Source organism: Salmo trutta, chromosome 4, assembly GCF_901001165.1.
Source record: "Salmo trutta chromosome 4, fSalTru1.1, whole genome shotgun sequence".
Classification (NCBI taxonomy): Eukaryota; Metazoa; Chordata; class Actinopteri; order Salmoniformes; family Salmonidae; genus Salmo; species Salmo trutta.
In genome coordinates, this window is record NC_042960.1 from 29,712,153 (window position 1) to 29,732,383 (window position 20,231).

The 20,231-nt window shown below is 42.8% G+C and overlaps 1 protein-coding gene and 1 long non-coding RNA gene across 5 annotated transcripts in view; one reads left to right on the forward strand and one right to left on the reverse strand.

Moving 5' to 3' along the window:
• LOC115192204 (phosphatidylinositol 3-kinase regulatory subunit gamma) overlaps nt 1–20,231 on the reverse strand; it is a 326,582-nt gene that overhangs the window by 30,098 nt on the left and 276,253 nt on the right. Inside the window, exon 1 of one of the 4 annotated variants that reach the window (XM_029750442.1) lies at nt 13,627–14,101. The exons of 1 other annotated variant lie outside the window; for it this stretch is intronic. In XM_029750442.1, the coding sequence (XP_029606302.1) occupies nt 13,627–13,738 (112 nt within the window). In that variant the 5' untranslated portion in view covers nt 13,739–14,101. Of the gene's footprint in view, nt 1–328; nt 472–1,721; nt 1,950–13,626; nt 14,102–20,231 lie in introns of those variants that run through there. 2 more of the 4 variants (XM_029750444.1, XM_029750443.1) reach the window with 2 other exon arrangements.
• On the forward strand, nt 11,081–11,999 carry LOC115192205 (uncharacterized). Its single transcript, XR_003877896.1, has 2 exons — nt 11,081–11,398; nt 11,553–11,999. It is a non-coding gene; the product is annotated as an uncharacterized LOC115192205 (long non-coding RNA).

Genomic DNA, 20,231 nt, shown 5'->3' on the forward strand with positions numbered 1-20,231 from the left:
CTATATTGTAAAAATGTATGAAAATAGAAATGAGCTTTTTGGTCTTCATTTAAGGTTATAGTAAGGCATTAGAGTTAGCAGTGTGGTTAGGGTTAAGTTTAAAATCAGATTTTATGACTTTGTGGCTGTGCTAGCTAGTTACCACTCTGCACAGCTGCCTCTAGAACAAGATTCATGACGAAAAACACTAACCTGCACTAATCTAAAAGTAACTGAAAGTAATCCGATTACATTACTGAGTTTGGGTAATCCAAAATAAATGTTACTGATTACAATTGTGGACAGGTAACTAGTAACTGTAACAGATTACATTTGGAAAGTAACCTACCCAGCCCTGCGCCACACACACACGCACACACGGTGAGCCAGCCAAGCAGTCCAGGAGCTCCTCTCCTCTTCCCTGTGGGGTGAGCCATCTCCACCAGTGAGAGAGAGCCAGGGGCGGACCTGCCTGCCTAACTCTCCTCCTCCTCCTTTCTTTCCTCTCCTGTCCTCCTCTCCTCCCTCCACCCTCTCCTTGCAGGTGCACACACACTCCTTTCACTCTCTCTCTCTCACAGCACACAGGGGAAAGAGCCAGGAAGCCACAGGAGGAAGAGAGCAGAATTGGGGCCAAGTGAAAATGAAAGCCCTGGCTAGCTAGCAACCTCCAGCCCCCTTCCCTTCCAGGACCTGTGTGTGTGTGTGTGTGTGTGTCTGTCTGTGTGTGTATTCATCCCCACTTTATCATTAACAGATTCATTTAACATCCGACTGGCTGAAAGATCTGTCCTGCACCCTTCACCCTCAGCCGAGCCCCCTCTATGACACACACAACAGCTCGATCAGAGCCAGTTCCAAAGAGCACATTATGCAGCTTGCATAGGACACAGGGTCAGCCTCAGGCACAACTCTCTCTGTGTGTGTGTGTGTGTGTGTGTGTGTGTGGTGTGTGGCAGCTGTTTGGTTCAGAAGCAGGAGCATGTTAACCAGAGTGTGTGGGGCGCCAGCAGAGTGGTATTAACACTGCCGCCCCACAGCAACCCTTCACACACGCACCACACACACACCTCGGTGAGATGTAGATGACTGTCTGAGAACTTTAAGAAAAACCATAAATAAGTCAAATCATAATTGACAAGTAAAAAAGTAAAATAAACAAACATTTGCACCGTTGTGCAAAGTTACAGAATGGAATAAAAGTAGCAGAACAGAGTACAATCCAATACAAACTTCATTATTTATTTTTTGGGGAGGGCGTAAGCCCCAGAGTGTGTAAGCGGAGCAGAGGGTCTTTTCCACACACACCTCCCACAGAGGGACAAAGACCCTCAGGAATGAACACACACACACAGTGTATACATCAGTCTGTCTTTTAAGCTGTTCAACACATGTAGTCCTGCAGACTCAGTCCACACGGCCGGCCTGCCAGCCTGCCAGCCTACCCCCGGGCCCCTCAATCCTGTCACACACACATAAGCCCTCATTCCAGTCCTGTCCAGTCGCAGTCGGCACTTTGCTTCACACACACACACACACACACACACACACACACACACACACACACACACACACACAGACGGAAGCACAAACGCACAAAAGGGACGCGGGCCAACTGACAAGAAAAGAAAGAAAGGGGAGGAGGACTGAGAGAAAAAAAGAAAGAAAGAAAGAAAGAAAGAAAGAAAGAAAGAAAGAAAGAAAGAAAGAAAGAAAGAAAGAAAGCTGATGCTGGGTCTTACCTTCTTCCTCTGGTGGGGTCTGTGTGAGCTGCATTAGTCCTGTCAGCTGTCTCTTCCTTTCCCTTTCTCTGTGTGTCTGTCAGTCAGTCCCTCTCCTCTCTCTCTCTCTGTTCTAGCTCTCTTTCCTCCTCTGTCAGACTGGCGCTGCGAAACAAGCCCTGATCCTAAAATCAGACAGCTAGCTAATCTCTGAATGGAGACCTGATTTAGCCAATAAGAGCACAGCAGGGGGATAGGGGTGGACCCTGAGGGGGGGAGGGGGGGGGAGCAGCAAAGAGAGAAAGAGAGCGCAAGAGAGACAGAGAGAGAGAGAGAGTTACACCCTCAGAGTATATAAAATTATGTCAGGGACATGTTGAGGAAGAGAAAGAGAGAAAAAGAGAGAGGGTCAGGGAGAGAAAGAGAGAGGGGGTCAGGGAGAATGAGAGAGGTTCAGGAAGAGAAAGAGCACACAGAGCGTGTAAAGCCTTACTAAACCAGACACACTACACTCTCTTACACACACAAACACGGGATGTGACAAATGGACCATTTTTAAAAAGTTTAAACAGCTCCTTTTTCCATTAAAACTATAAGAAAGATGCATAAAATGTTCCCTTTCAAATGGTTAAGCATTGCACCTGTACTATGGCCCCGTGTGGCTCAGTTGGTAGAGCATGGTGTTTGCAACGCCAGGGTTGTGGGTTTGATTCCCACGGGGGACCAGTATGGAGAAAAAAATGTATGAAATGTATGCATTCACTACTGTAAGTCACTCTGGATAAGAGCGTCTGCTAAATGACTAAAATGTACTATTACTGAACCTCAATTACACCTCGCAAAGTATTTCCATACAGGACGTCGCTTGCCATTTTTCCAACAGTTAACGACGATGACGTAGTGGTAGAGCGTTGATTCCAAAGTAATTGATTCCTCGACTCTTTGCACGTTGACTACCGTCACCGAATCGAGTGCTAAGATTCGATTCTGCTAGGAATCGACTCCTAAGATTCAGTATTTTTGGAAATCTTTCATAGCGAGCTAGCGAGGGACGGAGAGAGAGGGAAGGGGCACAGTACAGGCAGGTCGGCCACCAGGCAGACAGTCAGAACTGTTTTCTAGGCCTGTATCTCGCAATGGAATGCAGCATCTCGCAATTTCTTGGCTTGCAATGTCTCGGAACTTTAGAAAAGCAGGACCTACCATCAATGAATAGGCTAGGATATTCTACACGCAACAGAACGACGACTGAACACACTAACATCGTTAGCGAAGAGAAAGAGCAGGGGTGTAATCATTAGGCCAAACAGTTGCGAAACGGAACATTTCTATTGGAGAAATTCAGGTAGGTCCCTCCCCGTTTCATTCCATTTGCTTCCGTTTAACAAACGTTTTGCATCATAATCGGTGTAATGAATACGCCCCCAGGCGAGCCAGACCGAGGGAGAGAGAGGAGAGCGCAGGCAGAAAAAAACATGGTGCGCATCTTGGCAATCTGTCTTGCGTGCCTCACAAATTCACCTAAAGTTCACCTCTTCCTCTCTTGTTTTATTTAAATTACACAACTTTCCACAGACCTTTATAGCCTATCATCCAGTTCGGCCAAAACGCGGAAAATAATGTTTTGTGATCGGTTTGGGATTTTTCCTAAAGTTAAGGATCCCAATTTCATAAAACGCCCCCACCCCCTCCCCCACGCACACACCCTGTGGCCAAAGCTGTGTCTGAATGGGAAAAGACAGGCATATTCTGCTCCCAGCCCAGTTTCCACAAGTCAGGCCTGACCAAGCTGAACACTTCGAACTCTAGTACTATTTATACATGTGAGGAGAGAAAGGGAGAGCGAAACCGAGTCAGAGAAACAGAAGGAGAATAGAGTGAAAGAAAGAAAGAGATTTGGGAGGGAGAGAGATGGGAGAAAAATGTTTATACTTAACAGATGTATGTGTTCTGGGGCTCTTACCAGCCTAACATGTGTCCAACGTGAATCTCAGAATAGAATAGGAGGCAGAAAGAGAGAGAGAAAAAGAGAGGGGGGGATTGGGAAGAGAGGGCAAGTTGCCTTGTATGCTTAGACACATTATGAATCCTTAGCTCTGCTTACATCTCTCCACGACAGACAGAATGAGAGAGAACGGTTGCGTCTACACTTGACTCAGAATACGAAGATGGGTCGAGACGCACAAAAGTCGCTTTGTGGTCTGATTGTGTTCAGATCTGGCTGACCACTTCAGGATGTGGTCAGGGATGCATTGGGTGCCGATTTCTGAAAGCAACCAGGCTACCGAAAGCGCATACAGTGGCAGACGCCATCAGTACTCCTCCCACAAGTCTCCAGAAAATGTGCGTTTTGGGTCCGAGAGGCACCTTTTTCATTATAACGTTGGAGGAAATACGTTCCTAGCGTGTGAAGAACGTGTTTGCTGGCCTCATAAATGTTAGCCAGCTAGCTAGTATTTCAAAGGATTTTTTTTGGGGGGGCTAGAGTTATGCTAACCCGTTTTCAGTCCCTTTAACGTCGCTTGCTGGCTAGCTACAGAAGTTAGCTGGCTAGTTAGCTACAGTAGTTAGCTACCGCCATCCGTTGTTGTGTTGTCATTATTATATTTAGCCTATTCCACCGTTTGTAGAATGCATACTGGCAATTGAATAGAGTGCGGGAAAGGGGAATCCAGACACACTGTTGACACAATATCTACATTTAAATGTAGGTGTTGATGCATGACACGTTCGGAATTCCATGATCATAAATCTAGGATCAGAATACTAAAGCGGCATGAACTGTCAAGTTTAGACATGGCCGAAGAGAGAGACAGAGACAGAGAATAAAGAGTAAGATAATAGTTCTACTGTACTCCTTACTGAAGAGAAAGTGTGTTTTAATGCGCAGAGGAAGAATCAACACAACCAACCCAGTCAGTCAGTCAGTCTGTCTGTCTGTTGTGCCTCACTACTGTAAGTGACTTATGTCATTGCCCCATATAGCATCATTCTAGCAGCAGGGGACAGAAATGTACTGGTGATTTTCCATTCAATGAAGAAGCTACCCAATTCTAGTGCTGCCCTGCAAACTCACACCCCATCACTGCACCTTACACACACACACACACAATGGGAGGGGAGTAGTCGTGTTGCCGTTGGGAACCGAGGTCAGCCCTCCCCTGGGGCAGCACTCCACCTGTGCTAATCACCCACGGCAACGGACACACACACACACACACACACACGGCGCTGGCCCCCGGCGTTACATCCTAACTGTCACAGAGCCTCTCACATTTCAATTCCACTGTAAGAAATATATTAATGAACATCTGCACAACGCTCATCCCTTCTCCGTCGTTCTCTTTCTCCACCCCCACGGTGTCTCTCTTGCCTTCTCTCTATTTCTCTTTCTCTGCTGGGCCCGGGGTTGAGACCCCTAGGATCCCACAAAGTGAATCCCATGCCGAAATAACATCTAAAAACAGGAGTACATAAGAAGAGAGAAAAGCCCAGACAGGCGACCAAAAAACATTGCGTATGTGTTCTGTAGGGGCCGAGCCCGAGCTGTGAGCTGGCATTGAGTGGAAGATAAGATGAATATGCGGTCTGATCACACACTGGTGAGCTCATACCCCCTGGAGAGAGAAGAGGAGGAGTAGAGAAGAAGAGCGGGGCTATTTTCTTCCACCTCCCCTAGACATACTGCCGCTATACGCCACTCTATACACCTACCGCCTGCCTGCGGTAACACAGCTAGGGTCCTTTCCGATAGCCCAGGAGATGTTACACAGAAGCCAAACACACAACACAGTGCATCTTTCCCATTGAAACCTATTGTTTATACAAAGCTACTGTTTGTTTCATTCACTGTCTCCACTGACAATCCCTGGCTCAATGGAACAAGCTTGCTAACATAGGTGATCATATAATACAACTGATGGTGGTTGTTGTCACTCTGTAACAGCACCAACACACATAAAACACAAACATCAACCATTGACAGATTAATCACAGGAGGAGATGGCGATTACGTTTCCAACACCAGGGCACGTTTAGACATTGTTGTTTGGAAACAGATCTGGCAACATGATTAGTGCGACATTTTGGTTGTTTGCCAACCGGCTCATACATCTGGGTTTATATGCATAAGATGCACAGCGTTACTATCACCATTATACATGCATGGTAGTATTACTGTTATCTTTTCATAGAGAGAGAGCCTACCCAGTGTGCATACAACATGATAAAGACTTTTTTTTCTGGTTGGAACGTCATATAACCAGATCACAACTAGATTAAAACCTATTTTTCATGATGTCCAGGGTGGGAAATTAACTTTTTGGTCCACCAGCCACTGTGGTAGATTTAAAAAAATCTACCAGCCACTCACATTTTTTACCAGCCCAATTTTTTTTTCTTTATAATTAACCAAAAATTACAACAACAAAAAACAAAAAGTATGCCATCTAATGTTTCAAAAACAAGAAATGATTCGGAGTATGAAGTATTGGAGTATATTGATTAATTTCATTTAATTAGCGACCTGCGTCTTTTAACCAATGTATGTTAAAATAAATCATTTAGATACAATAATAAAAACAGATAAATAGTTTCGCAACTGAACATCAACAATCAACAAAGTGCCTATCCTGCTACAAAATGCTGAGTGATTTGGCTTATTTATTATTATAGCTCAGGGCTCTATGCTGACATTTTTTACAAGGAGTACATGATGTGCTCCTAAGTATAAATGCAGAAGCACACAAATAAATCTAGGAGAACAATGACTAAAAGTTCATGAATAAAAGTGTTTAGTAGCAATCCATGCTCGATCAAGTGCAAACATTAGGTGAGACAAAAAAATGTCAGCTAGCCCTTTAAGGGACGGGCCGTTACCGTGGTAATTTAGGCACTCGCTTGACTGCTATGAAAAAAATCTTGACTGAGATGTCTTCCTAACAGCAGACAGTTGCAGCAAACTTCAACTAACATCATTGAAAAACAACCTAGCACGTGAACAAAACGATGTAACTGGCCAAGAAACACTAGGACAAAGTTCCACTTTAGTACATTTTCTTGAAAATTCGACCAACTTCTACATGTAGGTTTTGGATTTTTTTTTTATTATCCCTAAATGCTCTGTCACCACCCGACAACGTGGCTTGTGAAAATATACATTCTTACCCGCCAATGACAAAATCTACCCGTATTTGGAGGGTTTTCATTTCCAACCCTGATTATGTATTTTTTACATCTTGAAAAATAACCTGGTAATGACCATTATTTTGGTTGAAATCTGATTGAACTACTGAACCCAGTCAACATGCTGGGCTCAGGCCTATTCTGTTTAAGACTCTGGGCATGGACTAGGACTCGGGGGGCTTCATGCAGGCCGAGTTCTTCCCAAGTCCGGCAGAATCATATTATACTATGGGCTCCGCCTAATGGTACTCAGGTCATGCGTCATTACCACGCAAAAATTTGTGATAGTTTCTGCGGTCTTATAGCTATCAGAGATGGTCCCTAATTTAGAGAATCTCAGATGCTATAAATGCTTTGGATTTTACTACAGACTATGGGAATGTTTTTTGTAGTTGCAAAGTTGTAAAGTGCACATTCACTTCCATAACATTTGTTCCAGGCTACCAGCATGTAAGATAAACATTCACAATAATACAGGATATAATTACAAAGAGTCACTGTCGTTAAAATGCAGTTAAACTGCAGTGCAATGAAATAATGTTTAATTAATTCATGATATCTGGTAGCATTCTATGTGTGTTGGCTTCTAATGTTAATCTTTTGTCTGCGTAATTGCACTGTTTATTGAGCAGGGCATTTCCTTCTGTTCCACTGAATGCTATTTTGTTGTTCTATTATGACTAAGAACATTTGTTTTCAGAATTTAACAAATAACACTTAGGCCTATACAGTGTCAAGAAAAAGTATGTGAACCCTTTGGAATTACCTGAATTTCTGCATAAATTGGTCATCAAATTTGATCTGATCTTCATCTAAGTCACAACAATAAGCAAACATAGTGTGCTTAAACTAATAACACACAAATGATTGTATTTTTCTTGTCTATATTGAATACATCATTTAAACATTCACAGTGTAGGTTGGAAAAAGTATGTGAACCCCTAGGCTAATGACTTCTCCAAAAGCTCATTTGAGTCAGTAGTCAGCTAACCTGGAGTCCAATCAATGAGACGAGATTGGAGATGTTGGTTAGAGCTGCCTTGCCCTATAAAAAACACTCACAAAATGTGAGTTTGCTAATCACAAGAAGCATTGCCTGATGTGAACCATGCCTCCAACAAACGAGATCTCAGAAGACCTAAGATTAAGAATTGTTGACTTGCTTAAAGCTGGAAAGGGTTACAAAAGTATCTCTAAAAGCCTTGATGTCCATCAGTCCACGGTAAGACAAATTGTCTATAAATGGAGAAAGTTCAGCACTGTTGCTACTCTCCCTAGAAGTGGCCGTCCTGCAAAGATGACTGCAAGAGCACAGCGCAAACTGCTCAGTGAGGTTAAGAAGAATCCTAGAGTGTCAGTTAAAGACTTACACAAATCTCTGAAACATGCTAACATCTCTGTTGACGAGTCTGCGATACGTAAAACACTAAACAAGAATGGTGTTCATGGGAGGGCACCACGGAAGAAGCCACTGCTGTCAAAAAAAAACATTGCTGCACGTCTGACGTTTGCAAAAGTGCACCTGGATGTTCCACAGCGCTACTGGCAAAATATTCTGTGGACAGATGAAACTACAGTTGAGTTTTTTGGTAGGAACACACGACACTATGTGTGGAGAAAAACAGCACACCAACATCAAAACCCCATCCCAGCTGTAAAGTATGGTGGAGGGATCATCATGGTTTGGGGCTGCTTTGCTTTTTCAGGGCCTGGACAGCTTGCTATCATCAACAGAAAATGAATTCCCAAGTTATCAAGACATTTTGCAGAAGAATGTTAGGCTATCTGTCCACCAATTGAAGCTCAACAGAAGTTGGGTGATGCAACAGGACAATGACCCAAAACACAGTAGTAAATTAACAACAGAATGGCTTCAACAGAAGACAATATGCCTTCTGGAGTGGCCCAGTCAGAGTCCTGAACTCAATGCAATTTAAATGCTGTGGCAAGACCTCAAGAAAGCAGTTCACTCCAGACATCCCAAGAATATTGCTGAACTGAAACAGTTTTGAAAAGAGGAATGGTCCAAAATTCCTCCTGACCGTTGTGCAAGTCTGATCCGCAACTACAGAAAATGTTTGGTTGAAGCTATTGCTGCCAAAGTAGGGTCAACCAGTTATTAAATCCAAGGGTTCACATACTTTTCCTACCCTGCACTTTGAATGTTTACACGGTGTGTTCAATAAAGACATGAAAATGTATAATTGTTTGTGTGTTATTAGTTTAAGAAGACTGTGCTTGTCTATTGCTGTGATCTAGACCAATTTATGCAGAAATCCAGGGATTTCCAAAGGGTTCACATACTTTTTCTTGCCACTGTATGTCTTTTAGTTCAATATTCTACTGCAATCCACCAGGATTTACAAAACCCTATTTTTATCCCATTTATTTCCATCAATAATTAATCAAATTATTGCACCTGAATTTAACCCTGAAAATATTACAATTATATTTTCCCCTAATTGTTTTACGCAATTAACCTTTTACTCCAATGGGCTAACTCAGGGTCACACAGAGTGTTTCTTGGTAGTCTTAAAACAAATCTACTTTGAAACAAAAGTATACACCTCACACACATGGTTATGGGCTTAAAAAAAGAAGACACCTGTACCATGTCAGATATAGAGTTTAAATGTCCTCAATTTTGAATTTGCATACCAATATTACAGTGTATATACATCCCAGAAGACTGAAATTTAACAAAACCGTTTGACATAAAAACATCAGATTTTCAGCATTAAAAAAATAAAAGACATAAAATAAGAATTATGAAATTATGAAAAATATTAATACAATTCCACCCATGAGGCCACTAGAGGGCAATTTGGTCATTTAACTGCAGGAAAGGGGTATACCATAATGGTGCACTAATTTAATTTTAATTTCAGTAGCTAAATAGGAAGAAGGTAGGCCAACTAAAACTTGGATTGGAATCTGTGCCTCACACGCAGAAATAAATCTCTGCGCACAAGCAGCCTGCTTGCTCGAGCCGTCACATGCCCGGTAGGCTACACAACAACACAGCTGGAAAACAACGACAGTTTCTTGAAATGTACACAAAAAACTTCCAAAAGATTTGACCGCTATTTAGTCGTCCCTGTTCTGCATTCATGTTGTAATTTTTGTAAGTAATGCAGCTGTTTGTTGGGGAGAAAAACATCAACTAAAGTTTTGCTAGCTGGCTAACGTTAGCGCTCTGGCTAATCCTCCATGGACATGGTAAGTTTTCATTTTTAGCTGTTGTAGCTAGCTAGCTAAAGTTTACATTTTGATATCTGTTTAGTTAATGACAGTAAATGTGTATTTGTGTAAGAGAGAGCGAGAGATGATCACAACTTTAGAAAACATTGTCATGTCAACATGTTTCTTGATTCATCAGGGATCCATGTATTTGTGTGTATTTTGTATTTGACAATACGATACATTATGCATATACCCCTCAACACTCATTCTAACGTTACACCTTAACTGTCTTTTTCAATTCTTGATTCTCTTTTTTTGTAGGAATCTTCTAGATTGGATGGAAGGATGGAAGAGTGAACAAAGGGAAAGAGTTCAGTAGTTATCCAGCCTGTAAATAGCCTATGTTTTGCTGTCTCTCTCTCTCCCTCCCCGTCTGTCTGCCTAACTGCCAGATTGCTGAGGGGCAACATAGTCAATGTACTTGCTAGGCTAAGTCTAACTTACTGAAGACCTTAGGCCTTCTGTTGTAGCTAGGTTACTAATCATAATGGTTAATATTGATTTGGCTCTGTCTTTACAGTTCCTGAAACATGTCAATGACCTGATGCATGGCCTCTACAGCAGTCCTTGGCCACCTACTGCGTTACCAGTGATCTATTCTGCCACATCCCAGCTAAAGAAGAAAGGAAAGAGATTTTCCAATTACACCAATTTCTAACAATGTTTGTTGCAGGAATGATATGACATACAAACATAACTTTAGAAAAACATAATATTTTATTGTCTCTCTATACATACCTCGATTTTTGCATTTACCTTTCTTTTTTTAAGACTGCCAAGCTGTCCTCAATTTTGGGAACTTCTGTCTGGGACAACGTCCTCAGGATTATGGAGTGGTGTGTTTATAAAATGTTGTTTGAATATTAAGCAAAACTTTAACACTTAGAGATGAGTACAAAAAAATTGTCCAACTAGTCACATTTTTGATATCCTCTTTCTTAAAATGTTTGAGATTTAGTTAATGTCCCACTTCAATATGAAGGGACAGAGGAGAAAACATGCCTTTGATACCACTCGTGTCCTCCATTGTAATTGGTAAGTAAATGTGAGCAGTTGAGACATTTGGCATGCATTTTTTGTAGATTCTGACTGTTAAATATATTTTACTGTGCGTCACTGTTATGTCGTGTCCTGCATGCCCACATTACGCCAATCATTAATTTATTTTCTTCTCTTTTTAAGCTTACAGTAAGTGCACGGAAAAGCCAGAAAACTCAGGAGGTTGAAGTTCTAAAATATGCCGTTGACGTCGGGGTGGATGAGGACGCAAAGTATGTATATGAGCAAGTTGCTCTTTTTTAAAGACATCTAAGCTATAACTGCCACAAACTTTTTCAACTGGGACCACACAGTTTCTTCAGGAATGTAGTTCTTTTAAAATCTCAGATTGATAAAGTTGTAATGCGCTAATTCTTTTCACTGCAGAGCTGACCCATCACACCACTCTTCAAGAGGGCCACTACGCGCCAGATCGACTTCTGTGCTCAGTCCTTGATGAGGATCTACCCCATTACACCACTAATTAATCATTGATACAATTTTTTTACAAAAATGGGCCTTTATATACCCTGTCCCAGTCTTTCTATGCATGTAATGTCTTGGATTATGAAACAATTACTGTATGCAGATGTGCTAAAAACGTTAAATGTAAGAATATGCTGCAGATTTCATCTTAACCGGTGGCTATGGAAACAAATATAAATGTAATGAACAATGTTTTTAATATGCAACTTTTTCCTCTGCAATACTTTTTACAGTAGGTAATGGTCATTACCAGGTTATGATGAGGTCTTAACTATGATCAGTACATAATAAAGCACATAATACAGTGGTCACAATTATGACCAGCTGGTTTTATGTTGGTCAGAAAAATACATCCTATTCTGGTTAGTAAAAATACATTTAGAAAAAACTGATGTCTTTTAAACCAGATTTTGCCCACTGGGTACTGACTCACTTGTTAGTTCATTTGACAGTAGCTTTGTAGCCTATACTGTAGGCTATGCCTTTTAGAGTAGGTCTATAGCTGAGTTGCATTGCAGAAGTGTAGCTGGACTATAGTCAGCTCGAGCCTATATATCTAAATGCCATCTTAAAACTGTCTCTCTATCGGTTCCCAGCCTATGTATGACCTCATAGTGAATGCGTGAAACCCTTGTGAATCGCAGAGCCATTGCATTGACAGCACATGTAAATGGAAATGGACTACACATAAGCTATAGGAGAATGCCACCCCCGACATAAAGCCCCTTTTTCTAAAGAGATATCATCCCATTTGCCCCGGATCACAATAGAGAGGGTTGCTGTACACGCAGAACTGGATAGTGTAACAGTCCACTTCAGAAGGTGCCAATATTCTAAAATCGTTCTATCAAGGGCATGGGACAGGGGGGGAGAAAGAGCTACCGGCAAATTATATTCAGTGCAATTCAACAGCATCTCCTGCTCCATCCGCTGAGCGTCCTACATCTGCGGTATTAATTCAAGAAGAGGGGGAAGGGGGATGGGAGTCGAATGACACTTGCACAAAATACCAAGAAATGACTAAAATACATTTAAACATCTATATGACAGTCGGTCAGAATCATGCGCAGATATTATGCATGACATCTGCGCCTCGAGCAACGTTGATATAGATTAAACAGAGGGTTGTACTTCATTGACTTGTAACGCAATCTTTTCAGATCTCTTTCCCCTCCCCCACAACCTATGCTTCACTGGACTGAACACCTTTAACTATTTTGGAGAACCAGGATATCATATTGATGGTAAAACACGGTAAAGTAGAGTTTAGGTATGAACGACATCAATAAATATTGAATAGACTGTTATAAAAGAACAAAGCAAACTGACAAAAGTGATGGCCTTCGTGCTAAATGAATGAATGAATTACTAAAGAAAAACGAATGAATAAGCAGCCGACTAAATAACTATACTGAGTTAATCAATTTGTATCATAGCGACAAATAAAGTTCATTGATTCAATGAATAATGTCCATATGCGCGTGAAATGTTTATTAAAACGGAAGGGATTATTGCAGGATACACAGTAGCCTGTATCAATCTGCTGTTCATGTGATGTCACTCCGATAGATTCGTAATTTTTTTTTTTTTTACAAAATTGTTACAAACTAAACAACGCATCTGATACATTATAAAAAATAGATGCTAAAGGATCGTCATCACCGATGCACTTGCAACAGTAGCAAAACGACTGGACGTTGACAATGTAGCGATGTTACAGCGAATGGAATAGAAAACTATAACGCACATTTCTAGACGCTTGTGCACTACTTGCGCATCTGTTATAACTACTGCAAAATGAAACAACAACGAAGTTACCCAAATGAATAGGCTCGCTATCTAGACAGGCAGGTTTTTCAGGCAAGGCGTTCTTAAAGTTTTCACCATTCAATCCATATGACAAATGTCCCCGCATCTACGAATATGATACATTACTTTACCACACAATGACAATCCAATAGTTTTAGTGGCCTACCTGGAGGTGGTTGGTCCATTTCAATGTAAAATATTAATTCTGTGGAATATGGCATCATCACGTCCCTCCAATCATTGTCTTCTTTTTCCGTAGTCCAAACTGTATTGTACATTGTCTTTACTTCACTTGCGAATGACACTTGTCCTTCTCCAAATGGATATTAAAAAAAAGGATCACAGGTGAACAACGACAAAACGTATACAACACTTGACTGATTTGATACTGCTATGTACTGTATATAGGACAGCTCATATAGGACAGTCTCTGCTGATCTGAATGCCTGCTTCGGACAATAAATACGATTAACTCTTCTCTAAAAGCACCAGGCTTCACTGCTCAGACATACAACTTCACTGTTCCAAAGGCCTATAAAATGATCTAACAGTCCTACAGAGCTGAAAGTAGATACCAGCTCTACAATCCAGTCCGTTCTTCAGGGACTGAGCAGTAATCTTCATTTTAAGAACACTGGCGGCGCCTAGGGAACCGTTCACATCATCTCGGCGATACCACTCCAAGCGGACACCAGGGTGACAGCCGTTTCTAATAATGACGCATCGAAAATGGGTTTGCGCTTTCTCTGCGCTACAATTCACAGACAGCATTGTTATAACATACGGACGATTGTATACGTATATGAACATATTTTTCCGTTCACTGGTTTATATATCATGTTAGTAATTTTCAAGAATCTAGTGGCATCATTTTACTCGCCCCCTTTCACACAAACACATTGGTATGTTCCCATCTACTTTCTAGAGGCTAAGAACTAGGCAGTACGCAGACTCCAGTGTTGGGAACCAATAGGAAATGACTTTACTTCAACTCTGTTGCCGGAGATTGAAGTTTTGTATTTCAATTTTTTTGCAACCTAGTGTACCCTCCTGGCCAATGAACATCGCAGGGATACAGGAAGTGAATTGCTGATTGGGTCAAACAGTACTATGAGGGACAAAGGGATGCAGGCCACAAGAGGATAGAAAAGTGACACTAAAATATCTAGTAATTGTTTTCTGAGCATGACCACAACTCATGGCCAGACACAAAACATATTATACATATGTTACAACATGGGAGGGGGGGGGGGGTGAGTGGCGTGTATATGTGTGTGTGAGGGGGGAGTCCCCCAGTTCCCCACCCCAGATGGCTAATGCCGGACACACAGCCCCTCTCTGTCAAGTGTGTCAAAGTGTTTTAATTGACACTGTCTCTATCTGTGGTGGGGTGGTGCTACACAGGCCAGGCTGGACAGATGAAAGGGTAACAATGACACAGGAACTGCCTCTGCCCTGCACGGTAATCCACGGGAGATAGAGCCCTGGGAAACTAGAATAATCTGCTGTGTTTTATCTATGCATCAGGACGGGGTCCCTCTGAATCTCATGAATAATAGACGGGAGAAGCATCACGCCGGCATTTGCATACTGTATTTATAATAATCACCAGCAGCAGTATGAATAAGTGTGTGTGTGTGAACTACCCCTCCTTCGCCTCCTCCCTTCCACACCTAATTTTTCTGAGATCATTTGTTAGGAGTGTCAGTCAGGGATGTGTATTTGCCATCCTGTGATTCTGGCTTCTCTCAAGCATCTGCTACACAGGTGGTGGGTGGGTGGGTGAGTGAGTGAGTGAGTGAGTGAGTGAGTGAGTGAGTGAGTGAGTGAGTGAGTGTGTGTGTGTGTGTCTGTGTGTGTGTGTGTGTGTGTGTGTGTGTGTGTGTGTGTGTGTGTGTGTGTGTGTGTGTCTGTGTAACCACAGATGACCTCTGGGACTCAGGTGTTGGTTTTGTTACTTCTGTAGCCATAGAAACGCAGCAGCGCCTAGTGAAGCGCTGTAATGTGATGATACAGCATCTAATATGAGAGTTATTCCAAAAGGTCTTAAATAAAGTTATGTTTTAATAAACAATTGAAAACGTAGGCCTTTAGGACTATAGAGTTCATTAAATAAGTTTTAATCTCGTCTTGACATATCAGTGGTTGCACAGCAGCTGTGTCTGAAATACAACATCTACGCAAGACTGGAACTTTTCTAACCTTTTAACGTAATCATTTAAATTAATTTATCTGTTATTTCGGTTTTGTACAATAAAAGCTAAAATGCCAAAAAGGGAGGTCCAGACTGACAGAGGTTAACTGGGTGCCTATGGGACCAAATCACATTTAGAAACTTTTTCTATCTGTATGTGTGTGTGTGTTAGCAGATTTTCAGCCCTGATTTTTACGCATGGTTTCATGGCCCCTGTCTCAGTGTGCATGTGCTGCAACAGATCAGTGTTACAGAAAGACACTCCAGTTAGGTACAGTAGCTCTGCCTGTCAAAGTCCCCAGCGTATGTCGTCAACAGTGATTCCACTGCTCTGTGCGAGTGTGTGTGTACAGTGTATGTGTGTTGTGTTAAAACACAGTAGATTGTGCATTTGTGCGGCTCAAAGCCATGGGGCAGGCATAAGCAGCCGTGAGTGAGATTCTAATCTGCCTGGCTACAGTGCAAAGCCAAGCTAACCAATGCCCAATCCCCAAAAAATGGAACAAAAAAAAGGCAGACTTTTAAGTTGGGTTGTTGAAGTTTGAACGGTACATGATTGCCTTGAGGATTTGGAAACCGCTCCATGCTTGGAGATGGAGGGGGGAAGCGTTTTCACTGCACACTGATGTGACCGCAGTCTGCTTGCCACATGACACATTTTTTGACGGTGCTATTTCTGTGCTGATTATCCATTGCCCTTAGCGCTTTCATATTTTGTCTGTAACTGTAATAAGTAGAGTGGAAAGTGCAATTTAACTGTAGACACGAATAGGCTGTTCCATAGTCCCGCGCTAAACATAGACCTTTCTAGAGTAGGGGAGCCAGAGCACACACAGAAAGGGAACTGTTGCATAAGACGCTGTGGCGGTCATGCATATATTATGTCTGAAAATTGTGATAATATTACAGTGTCCAAATCCAAAGGCAGGAATGATTGTGCTTCCTGTTCCCTTTCCCTCCACTGTAAGGGTTTGATGATTATCTCTTTATTTTTTACAGACATCATTAGATTCTCTCCCTCTCTCTCTCTCTCTTTCTGTCTCCCTCTGCAGTAATATACAATATTATATAAAATAGTTGCATAAGCCATACAGGATTCAGGGTTACCTAATGGTGTGTGTTTGCGTGTGTGTATGTGCGTGTATGCCTGTTCGGCCCATTTGTGTGTACCGTATGTCAGAGCAGCAGCAGTAACAGCGTCCATGGGCTGCTAGCTGCAGGGAACATGTGGAGAGGGCCATACTCCCTGTATGTACACTGAGTGTACAAAACATTAGGAACACCTTTCTAATTTTGAGTTGTTACCCCACTCCGCGTTTCTCTTCCCTCCACTCCCTTTTGCCCTTAGAACAGCCCCAATTCGTTGGGGCATAGACACTACAAGGTGTCGAAAGTGTTCCACATGGATGCTGGCCCACATTGACTCCAATGATTCCCACAGTTGTGTCAAGTTGGCTAGATGTCCTTTGGGTGGTGGACCACTCTTGATGCACACAGGAAACTGTTGAGTGTGAAAAACCCAGCAGTGTTGCAGTTCTTGACACACTCAAACCGGTGTGCCTGGCACCTAGTACCATACCCTGTTCAAAGGCACTTAAATATGTTGTCTTGCCAATTCACCCTCTGAATGGCATACACAATCCATGTCTCAATTGTCTCAAGGCTTAAAAATCCTTATTTAGCCTGTCTCTCCCCCTTCATCTACACTGATTGAATTGGATTTAACAGGTGACATCAATAAGGGATCCTGGCTATCACCTGGATTCACCTGGTCAGTCTATGTCATGGATAGAGCAGGTGTTCCTAATGTTTAATACAGTCAGTGTATATGGTGAAGAAGCACTCCCCGTATGGAGCCACATCACCATATGGGCATAAAACACTCATGTCCTCTCTGGAGAACCACAGAAGCGTATGAACAAACTAAAATATGAGTGTCAATCTGGCTCAGACATCATCATGCATGTTGAGTCTGTCTCATCAGATATCTGCGTCAGCAAAGGCCATGAACCCCCCCTAGAGAATCTTTCTAACCTACAATATGGGACAGAGGGTTCAAATACAGTCCAAGCGGATTCTGATTAAGAATAGAGGAAGTCATAATGTTTATGATCTAGAATATGATATTTCTAAGGATCTTTAAGAGTCAATCTAAGCAACGTAATAAAAAAAATCCCAATCAAAATCCGTTAGTTTAAGATAGAGATATCTGTTTTTTGCATGGGCTGCATCTCAGACCATAAGACATCCCACAAATTGGTCATCTCACAAAAACGTCTGTAGCATCCAAACGTTTTGGCCTATAAACTAATATGACCCCACTGTGGAAAGGGGTGACTCTAACGAACACGATGTTCTCTGTTTTGCTCTACGACACCCACAAGTGTCATGGGACTCATCTGAAGGTAACCCATACAAATGAATGGAAGTATGGTGGTAGTTTTGTGCCAACAAAAATAAGGGGTAAAATATATGTACCAAAAAAACTAAATGAGCTTTCTTATATATCCTAGATATAGGGAAGACACTTCAAAACCTTATTCCTTATGATTTTTTTTGTGACATTTATGAATGTGTTATTCAATGTGTTCTTAGGGGCTATAGACGGCTTACACTTTTAGAGGTTAAAGAAAACATTACGTTGAATCTTTTGATTCCTTGATGCACTTCAGACCTAACAAATTCAAGCCTGATTGTCATAAAAGCTGCCTGTCCAGTCTGTCTGTCCAACTGACACTCACTGTGGGAGAAATCTGCAGCAACCAGCCAGCCAGCTAGGAGTCATGTGTGCACTAACTCGAGCTAACCAATTAGCTGCACCGTCTGGAAATTTCCAGGCGTTGCTCTAATTCAGTGCAAAAACCCAGCCTCAGTTCCCGGTACTGGCTGAATAGGTCTTTGCCCAAACGCAACGACCAGAGAACCGGATGGCGAGTCTCCTGTTAGGCATGCATGGCGTATGCAGCTCTTCCCCAAAAACTAGACCCCGGCACCAAAGTGTTAATAACGCAGTGGAGTGGAATGAGTCGACCCCCCTCCTCTCTCTCCCCTCCATCTCTGTTAGTGCATCAGCCAGTTACAGTGCCAAGCAGGGAGAGAGAGAGCGAAAGCAGTCCGAGCAAGGCAGTACCCTCACTACACTCCACCCCCAGCCTTTCAACAACCCAAATCTCTCTCCCCTGTTCTCTCGTTCCCTCTATCTTTAGTCTGCACCCTTGTTCCTCACCTTTATCCTTCTCATCTGCCCCAAAACCCTCTTTCTCTATCGCTCTCTCTTTTTCTCTCTCTGGGGTGGCAGACAGACGGTGTGTTTGGAGCTCCTGTCCGCAGCAGAGCCGAGCCAGTATAAGGTGATGTCATCCTGCAATGTGAGCGTCCCTGTAGCACTGATGCAATACTCCGGTGACACTCTGTAACGAGCTGCTGGCAGGCACAACTGCTGAGCCTTCTCTCTTCCTATCACCATCCCTTTCTCTCCTCTACCCTCCATTTCTCAATTTGTGTTCTTCGCTTGATCCAAATCCCCCTTCCCCCTCGCCTCGTCTATATTTGTTCTCTACCCACACAGTCCCCTTTCCTCCTTCTGCTTCCTATCCCTCCCTCCCACCCCTCTGTGGTTGTCACAGTGTCATGGCACCATGGCTCAGCATTACTCATGGAGTAGCACAGCCAGTCAGTCAGGCAGGCAGGACCTCTTCAGATAAAAGGCCAGCTCTACCGTTAACCCTTTCCTCCTCTCTTCACAGCAATATCTGCTGGGGTAACCCTTCCCTGACAGAAAATACAATTTGAAATTGTGGATTGAAGTATTCAATTCAATTCTATAAAGTATGCAATTGAGAAACATGACACAAGACAAGGCAGAAGGGAATAGAAAGAGTGTGCAAGCACATATTGTCTGTGTTTAAGGGTTTTCCCATACCCTGAGAATGGCTGTGTGCGGGGTTTTATTTTTGTCTGTGCTTAGATCCTCTGACTCCTCTTGAGTTATCAACAGCTCACAACAATGATCAAGCAGCAGCGACTGATACAGCAGCACTAAACAAACACTTTCTCACTTCTGATATGTCAGTCAGGACTTTCACCCTCCCCCTTCTCCCTCCTGTCCACCGTCCCTACCTCCCTCCCCCTCCCCACTCTTCAATAAACCCCCATTGTTCGCTGGAGATGGATCCTGCCACTCTACTCCTCCCACCTCAGGCATAGCTTTCTGTCATGTCAGTCTGAGCTAAGCTGCGGAACAGGGTTAGCGACCGCAGAACTGCTACCCATAAACGCCAACACCTGAACCCATGCAGAATAGCCAAGTGCTAATGCTAACAGATTAGCATCCTTCCATGACTGGCTCAGGCTCTGCACGGCTGGGAGAGGAGCTGTGGATATGTGTGCGTGCGTGCGTGCGTGCGTGTGCGCGCGTGCGTGTGCGTGCGTGAGTGGCCTAGGGGGGTCTAGCGGTCTAGGCCGTTGCTTCCAGTGCGCATGTACCACTGCAGCATGGGTTCCAACCTGTGTGTGAACTGCGTGTGAATGGGCCCCTTTATCCTGTGACCTGGCAGAGAGATTATACAGCAGAAACT